Source organism: Anoplophora glabripennis, unplaced genomic scaffold, assembly GCF_000390285.2.
Source record: "Anoplophora glabripennis isolate ALB-LARVAE unplaced genomic scaffold, Agla_2.0 scaffold460, whole genome shotgun sequence".
Lineage (NCBI taxonomy): Eukaryota > Metazoa > Arthropoda > Insecta > Coleoptera > Cerambycidae > Anoplophora > Anoplophora glabripennis.
The window spans coordinates 172,384-182,585 of NW_019416794.1; the positions used below are offsets into that span (position 1 = coordinate 172,384).

Here is a 10,202-nt window from a genome sequence, read left to right on the forward strand (position 1 = left end):
TAGTGGCTGAGCGCGCGGCCCGACGCGTCGACAGAGAGCCAGACAATGACATAATCCCCCCCGCAACACCTGACGAACTAAGACTGACAATACGCAGACTTAAAAACAGAAAAGCCCCCGGACCCGACAATATACATAACACGACACTTAAACGACTACCACACAAGGGCCTCATGGCCCTACTAAACATAACAAACGCGACACTCAGACTAAGACACTTCCCTACCCGCTGGAAAACAGCAAACATAATCCTTATCCCAAAACCCAACAAAGATCACACCATCCCATCCAACTACCGGCCCATTAGCCTGCTCCCGGCTATGAGCAAAGTGGTAGAAAAAATTATCCTAACCCGTCTAAGAACCCACTCCCAAGAACTGCAAGTCATTCCAGACGAGCAGTTCGCCTTCCGACCCAATCACTCCACTGAACTCCAAATCCTTCGCCTTACCGAGCACATCACGGCGGCCTTCAACAGGGGACAGTACACTGGTGCTGTCTTCCTGGACGTCGCAAAGGCCTTCGATACGGTTTGGCATGAAGGCCTACTGATGAAAATGCTCACCAACCAATATCCCATATCCTTTACCAAACTCATAAAATCCTACCTACACCACTGAAAATTCCGCATCCAACTTGATCCCATGTTTTTCATGGGTCTGCCTCGTTTCCTTTCCTTTTTATTGTTTGCCAAATCATTTTCAGCTGTCTTTCTATTCAAATTCATAACCTATTTTCGGAAATGACAATGACGTTAACCGACAAAACGACCAATGGGAAAATTAATCATAGCGCGTGCGTATAATACACAAATTGCAACACCCCCACTTTTTGGCTTCAATTCCCTTTCAAAATGTTTTGTATATGTATAGAAGTATGTGATAATTATACAATTTTTCAAAAACAGTCTCGGTACCAGTGTTGCTTCAAGTAGATTTAAAATCCACAAAACTTAATCTGTACATTCACTGCTCTACTATTTTTTTTTAAACACTAATTACATATTAATGTTTAAAGTTAGTTACTTTTATATTTCTGCATGTGGTACCATTAGAAGTCAATAAAAACTGCCGTTTGTTGACATTTATGTGTGGTTATTTATTATATGGATTTTTTTTCAAAAAAAAAGGGAAAAAAACATAGGAAAAACTACACGTGCTTTGTCTACGCTACGAATAAGTGAAAAGTGAATTATTGTAATGGATAAAATTTTAGATATGATGACACCAACTACAGAGGAATTAACTAAAAACAACATATCACCACAGCAATGGCAAGAATTTTCTATCTTATTGAAACAACGTACACAGTTCTACAAAGAAGAAAGTATGTGTCTGTCCTATACAAACTTTATAGCTTTTATTTTTTTTTGTTACAGATGCGAGGCTGGAAGCTATTTTCAAAAAGCTCAAGTTATTAAATGATGAACTCAAATTATTAAACGGTATATCAGATTCAGTATCAAAACTGAACAGCGTAGTTCAAAAGGCTATGACAAAATCATTAAATAATAACTCGGTTACTTTATCACATGCTGAGAAACTTAGAAAACACAGCAATTATGTATCAAAGTTAAAAATTTGTATAAAATTCTATATGAATCTTAATGAAAAGTTATCAAAGGAAATAAAGGCCACTAAATGGTAAGTTGTTTATGATAAAAAAACTTCATATTTTTTAGGTTTTTTAGTTTCATTTTTACTTGTATTATGGAAACCACTTAAAACAATTCTTATAGGGAGATGGATCAGTCTAAAACAAAGTTAGGAGGAATTTTAAATTTATCTGTCCAAGACCTTCAACAAATGGAAGAAAAAGCTAAAAAATATGAAAATGAATTATTAAAGTTTGAGGTACGTTTTAATATATTTGAGAGTAATTAAACCAATTAACCATTTTATTTAGAAAAAATATCCTTGGTTGAAAGACCCAGAAATCAACCTTCCAAATATAGCGAGAGAAATTGATACCTTGCGAAATTTAAAAGAAGAAAAGAACAAATTAGTAAAAGAACTAAATGTGTACCAAGAACTCAAACCTGATATCAAAGAGGCCGCTCAACAACTTGCCAATCTCAAATTAGAAAATAAACATTTGAGCTCTATGTGTTTAGATAATAAGTGTTAAATTATATGATCTTATTATATTTTTATAAAAGAAATATTGTATATTTTTCAATTTTATATGATCTACATGTGTTAGTAATAAATTTAATTTTTTAAATCATTATGGATGTCTGCCAGTTTATGTTCGTATGAAATTAAAATTTTAATTACAAAGAGATAAAATGTATTTGTTATAGGTACTAAAATAATAAAGTTCTTTGAAAAATCATTCATTAGAAAAATAGTTTTTGTCAGCATTTAGTATGCTACTGTAATTTCACAAGGAAGAATTTAATCTCCAGCGTTGACTGAATATTTCAATCAACGTCCACAGTTATTAGATTTTAATTAAAATTTCCCTAGGTATAATTTTTAATGATCAAACATGACATTGTTATCAAATAAACTGTCATCCATTGTCATTGAAACAAAATTTTCCGTTCTTCATTATGAATAATCGTCCATTTTTTTCCACTAATACAAACGTTTATGACCAAACCATGTTTTCGGCAGGTAATCATAGAAAAATTTATTTGTTATTGAAATCCAGCTCACTTTTTTAGCACCAACCAATTTAAATGGGCAAAACGTATTAGTTTCCCAAGAGCAGCAACGAAAGGTTTTTGATACGTTAAACACCTCTATTGTAGGTCTAGCCGTTGATAACCCTCCAACCAACAATTACTTTGTGCAAGCTCAGAAACAGTTTGTACCTGGTGGAGTCGTGTTTTCTTTTAATCCACAGCCACAGGGTTATATGATGCAACAGATGTAAGATTTTAGATAGTTTTGTAATGTACCGTCTATCAGCATATTTCTATAGAGTGGTCCATTATTAAAAGAAGTGATTCCTATATATGATATTTTAAAAATACTTTTTTAACATCCTGTCTCGCTGTATCTTGAAAACTAAGTTGACACAAGTTCATAAGATAAACTGTCTAAATTCCTTGTATTTATCATACTTAAGGGCTATCTTATATAAAAGTAAGCTAATTGGTTTAAATTGAGTAAAGCAATAGAAGTCAACATATAATAATATTCATTATTTTCTGGAAGGTCATATCCCAACCCCACTCCAAACGGTTATTACCCCTCAAGCTTAGAGCAGCAAATTGCAGCCAATGGATTACAAAAGCATGGTATGGAAACTCTTCATTATCAGCAACAACTTGCCAGTAATCCTTTTAAGTTAAAATTTCATCATAATACATCAACATCTAGCTCTGACTTACCAAGGGGATCAGTACAAGTTCCAGGTTCAAGTAAGATATATTAAATATTTTTATTAAAAGTTATAATTACTGTAGGGACATTTAGTGATAATAATTCATCAAATAATACTTTGTTTATGTATTAAAATAAGATAAAGATTGTTGTCCATGTGTTTATAAATAGATTTGAATATCTTTGTGGTCGATTAATCGTTATAAAACTGTATTAAACTTAACATTCTTCGGGAAATTTCATTGAATAATGTTCAACAATAATTACGTATTATTTGTGTTTTGTTCATGTGTACTTCATCTGAATATATTTGTAAATAGCATATGCCACGATACTAAATCAGAAGATATGACACAATTTTTTGATGGCATGACAATTAAAGTTTATCGAAATGAAACACCTGTGACGATACTTAGGGCAGACACTATCAATAATGAACATGAAGCTACTGAAATTGTAATAGAAGATGAGAATATACCTATTTTAAAATCTGGAACTTTCAATAACTTAACAAAATTGAAATATATATCTCTGAAAAGAAATAACATAGTTGAAATCGAAGCCTGTGCGTTTAGAGACTTGCCAAAAGTGAGGATCATAAATTTAAATTTTAATTTTATTAAAAGGATAACCGAGAATGTGTTTGCTGACCTACCCATCACAAAACTGTATTTGAAAGGAAATGGTATTCAAACTTTAGATACTTTAGCGTTTAAAAATTTATCTTTTTTGACAACATTAGATTTAAGCTCAAACAACATCAAAACATTGCCGGAGAATTTATTTTATAAAACGAACAACTTGAGGTATATTAATTTAAGCTTCAACAACTTACAAGAAGACCAGACAAGAAGAAAAATATATTATACTGGCTATTTTGAAGAAGCCTTTCAGCACAATATTATCGATGAGCATTCAGTGCTGGATTTGAGTAATAACAACTTTACCTATGTAGATAATTTCCTTTTCGAAGGAATTTTATGTGTCAAAAATATTTTGCTGGCGAATAACAATATAAGAAAAATTAGTGATTATGCTTTTACAGAATTAATTTATGTTGACTTCTTAGATTTGGCAGGAAACTATTTAGAAGAGTTGCCCGAAGAAATAATGAAAAAGCTTAAAGGTATTAAGGATATTAATTTACAAAACAATCCTTGGAAAATGGAATTTGTTTGTAAATATGATAAGTGGTGCATAAATCTTAATAAAACTAACACAATGGATATAAAATGCCCTAATTGGTTCACTTAAACTGATTTTATTAAAAAACTGTTTATAATGTATTTTAATGAAATTGGAAATTTCCATTGTAATGTAATTATATATTTCTTAAAATAATTGTGGTTTTTGTTATCCCCTTAGTGCATTAACAGTAAATATTTTAGTAGTAAAAGCTTTAAAAGAATTTTGTTAATTTTTATCATCACATCATGTACCAAGCTGTTAAAATGAAGCTATGTGTTACACCTTTTTTCAGAGATAACAATAAACTCGAGGAAATAGTAAAAGGAAATGGTTTTCTAACATAAACCAAAGTATAAAATTTGTAAATATTTAACTTCTGGAATGAATTGAATTTGAGATTTTCTGTATTTTTCAATGTTTAATTTACTTTTAGGGAACATCCCTGATTTGAATAGTACAGCTGGGGCGCCTTGCCTTCGAAAGCAAAAACAAATAAATACGAGTTATGAAACATCAGTTCCAAACAATAGTTGGATAACCTCTAGTGACATTCCTTTACCTACATATGATTCCTTTAAAACAGTGATAAACTTTGCACGATTAATTTTCTATTTATATTTTTACAGAAGTAAACTTTTGTAGATTAAAAGATTGAATTTGACTCGACAGCCAATCCAACAAAAGTCTCTAGTAATCGATGCACTTGAATCTGTTGATAATAAGACAGCCACAACTAAAAAAAAGGTTTATTTTGTAGATGCATCACAAATGGGTAAGAAGGAGGACAAATGGTCACAAATTTCATGTCGATGCAAATGTAATGGTAAATTTAAATGATTTTTGATAACAACCTATATCTAATATTTCCCTTGAGTAACACATCCATATTACAGTGCACATAGTAATATGCTTAACTTATCGAAACTTTGAAACATGCACGTAAAATTTATCATTTGTATTAAAAATATTTTAAACAGTTTTTATACAAAGTGATTTTTATAGATACCAAGGGAAAAGAAGATAAGAAAAAGAAATCAAAAGCCAAATCTAAGAAAACAAAAAAAAAGAAGGGAAAGAAAGAAAGCAGTGAGTCTTCAAGTGAAAGTAACGATGAGGATCAACTGTCATGCTGTCCTAATGTTTTATTCAAGAATAAGTAGAAGTCAAAGGACAAGATAGTGATAGCCAGTACTGCAGCACAGACATTAGTGAATAAATGGGTAAGATTATTTAATATTTATCTTGGCATATGTCAAAATGGATGGAAATTTTAGTAAAGAACAAACTAAGAATAATGTAACCTTTAATGAATTAAACATGATGATTGACCAATGGATATCGGAAACACAAGAAAACCAAAATGTATTTCCATTACAACATGAAGAACTCAACAAATTGATGTTTGGAATCTGTAATTGTCAAGATAAAGTAAAAGTTGCTACTTACTTTCCAAAGAAGCAGTACTTTAATACTGCTTTGTTTTAGTTGAAAATTTTGTATGAGAAAGTAATGTCGGCAAAATGTTTTCAAGACAATATAGATCAAAACATAAAGTATATATTTAATCGTCAAAAGGATATAGAACAAATGGTTACTAAATTAGAATTAGATGTTAACTCATCATGCAAATGTAAAGTTTCTAAAGATTTTTATAGAGAAAATACGTAAGTTTTCAAATTGATACTATTGGATAAGTATATTAATGTTTACTTATTGATAGATACAAAGAAGCAGAAAACATTAATTCTACATTTTTAAATTTTATACAAGTATTTGAAGAATTACAGAATTGTACCGGACAAATAAAACAGAAAAACAGTGATCCTAGCAATGTAAGTTATTATATGTCTAGAAAAAATATAGTAAAGGAATTTATGTTAAAACATTCAGGATCAGCTTTAGTAATAAATTCATGAAATACTTAACATGTAATAATTATAGATTTGTTCATTCTAAAGGAATATCTACTTCTAAACATAGAATTGTGGACAATAAAAAGGTTCCCGCTTCCCACACTAAACTTTAACAAATTTTATACTTTAAAACCCTTTAATGTTTTAGGTTGAAAACTTTTTATGTTTACAATTGTATGCTAAAAATATATTTTGTCTGTAGTAGGTATACAGGGTGGAGACTTTAACTGGAATAAATTCGCAACCGGGGAGCTGAACAATTTTTTGGAAAAATTCTTGAGACACGTCAATGTTTGAATGTATTTACCTACCTTTTTCAAGCAATATCCGAAATGTAGCCCTTCATGGAGGGCAGAAACCACCCCAACTTTTTTTTTCAAATACAACAATGTGACCTCTCATTGGAAAGGTGACAGGAAGACGAATCCAGCGTACTGATCACATTTATTATTTTTCAAGAGGTTGAGGGATGCATAACATTACAACGTAATTGTTAAGTTTATTACTTTTCAACGTAACAATTGCTCAAAATGTGCACCATTTACTTGTTGGCGAAATACTAATCTGCGATAGGTTTTGTCCCTTACATTATGTAACATTTCCGGTGTTATGGCCCTGGTTTTCATTTCTTATTCCTTCCTTCAGCTCATCAATGTTATTTTGTTTTTGAATGTAAACCTTACTTTTGAGATGTTCCCACAAAAAAATATCCATGGAAATTTTTGGCCACAAGTGACTTTTTGCTAGTGCTACACGCTGGAAGTTAGTTTGTATGCCATATTCAGAGAAACGAATTGTTGTTGCACACTTAAGAAAACGCTTTATTTAAGTGAATCCCTAAAAATCGAAATTTTTGATGATGATTGGATATGGTGATTGCACACAAACTCAATGCGAGGTTGTTCGTCTGTTCCGAGAACCACATCACGAATTGCCACCAATAAATCAAGGTACCATTAGTAAAATAGAAGTACGATATCGAGAGATGATCCATGTCAGGAATGTACGGAGACAGAGGCAGGCTGTTGATGACAACAAGAAGTTGAATTTGTTACTAGCTGTGAATGAAAATCCAGTCATTTCAACCCTTCAACTGGATCGTGATAGTGATCTCAATCACAAGACAGTTTTAAAAATACTTAATCATGAGAAATAACGCCCATATAAAATGCAAGTTGTTCACGAGTTAGTTGAAGATGACCCAGATCGACGAGTTGAATTTTGCGATTTACTGATGAAACATATCGATAAAACGATTTATCTTTAGAGTGGATACTTTTCTCGGACGAGGCTAGTTTTACATTAAATAGGAAAGTAAATCGCCAAAATTGTCATTATTAGGCTGAAGAGAACCCCCATTTGATGAGGGAAAATCATACTCAGCGCCCACAGAAAACTAATCTGAGGGCCAGTATACAAGATAGAGTTGTAGGACCATTTTTCTTTGATGACAATCTTAATGGAGCAAAAACCCTCATTTTTTCCAGCACGAACTAATGCCAATTCTAGCCGCACACAAGGTAAGTTCAAAACTGGTGTGGGACTGTTTACAAATGCTGACTGAACTGGCCACCAACAATACAGTCAGACTGTGTTGGGTGCCAGGGCACAAAGGCATTTGTGGAAATGAGAAAGCGGATGAACTTGCTAGGAAGGGAGCCCTTCTGTGGCACATCTCCCAGTGTGGTCAGGCGGGCTCTGGGCAAATGGACAGGGACAGAACATAGGAAATACTGGACTTCAAGGCCGGGACATAGCCATTCTAGCGAGCGAATGAGCTACTGAGCTTGAATAGAATCCGGCTCAGGAGAGTGACAGGACTCATAACGGGACACTGTCACTTTAGGAAACATCTACATAAACTAAAGCTTATAGACAGTCCGATCTGCCGAGNGAATCTAGTAATGGCCTCATATACAGTGTTCTATTTAAAAAAGTATAGTTGGTTAGCACTCAGGCCCTGTATAGTTGAAAATATTTTACACGGATAAACAATAAAAATAGAAGCAAACATTTTTTCTAAAGCGACTCATAAGGCAGCTATGGGACACACTCTATATGCCAGGATTTAAAAAACTATTTTGAATTTATTTGAATTAGTTTAGGTAAGTTAAAGTAAACAGATAATAAAAACCAGTTCTGAATTCAAAAACTTAAAAAATTATGCAATACTGACAAGGGGAAAGTAAGGAAATATAAAACAGTTTCAATGTTTTTCTTGATTTTAAACTTACCTTGAATTCAGCTGGTCCATGTTGCTTGAAAGTTGTTGAAGTTACTAATGGAGTTACCACGGCCCAAGAATCCCACTGCTCTGGTTCCTGCGAATGGTGAATGGCTGATGTGCTAAATCCTTTAGGAAAAGGAAGATATCCTTCTGGCTCACCCATACTAAGTCAGTAATATACTGAAAATTAAAAGCTACTATACTTTGACGACATGGTGGATACTAATATGATGCAATACCTATTTAATGTTTGGTATGCATTTATATATAAATATTTATTTTTCATATTTGTCATAAACATTTAATAATAAAATATATACCGAATTTTATAACTTAGATAATAACAATAATCTACTAATGGCCAATAAATAATAAATCACCGCTCACTCGAGGTAAGATTGGGTAAATATTACTATCTAGTCTATATTCTATCAATACTAAAAAGTTTAACATATTTTGAATAATGTAATGTAAGACTACATGATTATAAGGGAGCCTAGTAAAGTAAGGAATGGTAAGAATAGTGGTACTAAAATTGTCTCTGGTAAAGACCAGTACATGTCTTTATGTCTAACCTCTAGCAATGACGGTGAGGACGAAACCTAAGAACAACTACCTACCTACAACTATAAACTTTAAATTTACACCACTTAAACTATATAAAAAAATTAATTTATAAAGTGCTTGCTCAAACTTGTAAATGTGTGTTTATCATAGAAAATATAGTACAACTATATTTTCTATGGTGTTTATTAAAGTAAAGTTAACTTCGTTTCACTTATGGAATGCAAGTGATTTCGTAAGAATTGAACTCGAGCTTTAACAAGACAAGATAAACGTTTTCCTTTTACAACAAATCTTAGCTAATCTAACATAATCTTAGTAAATACACTATTCATTATGTTGTCGTTGTCCTTTTACATATTTTTGTCTTAGCTAAATTTCAATTTTCTTGCATAATCTTAACTGGACTAATTTGACAAAAGGTCAAGTCAAACGGAACATGAACATGGTAGGTGCGTTTTGATAGATTGATTCCGGAATTGAATTATGCAGAATGGGCCTTTTATTGCAAGCATATTCTGAATTTCTGAATCCGATTGCAACTTTTGCTTCTGTGGCTTGAAACGGAATTATTAGAAATATTAGAATTAAATGGTGGGGAGATAAAATTTGTGAGGTTACTTAGGTAGCTGGTGTAACCATTATTCTATGGCTAGAAATTGGCCTCAATGATTTGGGATCGAGGGGGATTATCCCTCTTTATCCTGCCTCATCTCGTGTAGGCCTGGACAGCCTTCGTAGGTGGGCCCCATCCGTCGTCTACCCCGACCGCAAATGCGGCCGGTGTAGGCGCTTTGTGGGACCTCCTTTTGTCCTGGCTGGGCCCCGCCGGCTAGGGCCCTTTCTTCTGGCGCTCTTCTTGCTTCGCCGGCTCGTCTGTGTAAACCCCGGGGGTAGTGTCATGTTTATGTGTGGTATGGTTGGGTAGGGTAGTGCGGCTATGCAGCCTGGGATGCGCTTTGCTAAGGTGGCCCTTAG

General features: G+C 33.0%; 2 protein-coding genes and 1 long non-coding RNA gene across 4 annotated transcripts in view; all 3 read left to right on the forward strand.

The window, feature by feature from the left end:
• Window positions 1–1,061: 1,061 nt before the first annotated feature.
• Window positions 1,062–2,298, forward strand: LOC108911359. Its single transcript, XM_018716276.1, has 4 exons — window positions 1,062–1,326; window positions 1,379–1,643; window positions 1,739–1,853; window positions 1,906–2,298. Exons 1-4 carry the CDS (start codon window positions 1,200–1,202, stop codon window positions 2,125–2,127), a joined length of 729 nt encoding a protein of 242 aa, XP_018571792.1. The 5' UTR covers window positions 1,062–1,199; the 3' UTR covers window positions 2,128–2,298.
• A 914-nt stretch (window positions 2,299–3,212) lies between these two features.
• On the forward strand, window positions 3,213–4,634 carry LOC108911358. Its single transcript, XM_018716275.1, has 2 exons — window positions 3,213–3,370; window positions 4,402–4,634. The coding sequence occupies exons 1-2, from the start codon at window positions 3,250–3,252 to the stop codon at window positions 4,584–4,586; spliced, it is 306 nt and encodes a 101-aa protein (XP_018571791.1). The 5' UTR covers window positions 3,213–3,249; the 3' UTR covers window positions 4,587–4,634.
• Window positions 4,635–4,697: 63 nt separating this feature from the next.
• LOC108911360 overlaps window positions 4,698–10,202 on the forward strand; it is a 10,004-nt gene continuing 4,499 nt past the window's right edge. The window contains exons 1-4 of one of the 2 annotated variants that reach the window (XR_001964502.1): window positions 4,698–5,343; window positions 5,523–5,740; window positions 5,795–5,948; window positions 6,006–6,352. This is a non-coding gene — a long non-coding RNA (uncharacterized LOC108911360). Of the gene's footprint in view, window positions 5,344–5,522; window positions 5,741–5,794; window positions 6,353–10,202 lie in introns of both variants that reach the window. The other variant, XR_001964501.1, reaches the window with a different exon arrangement.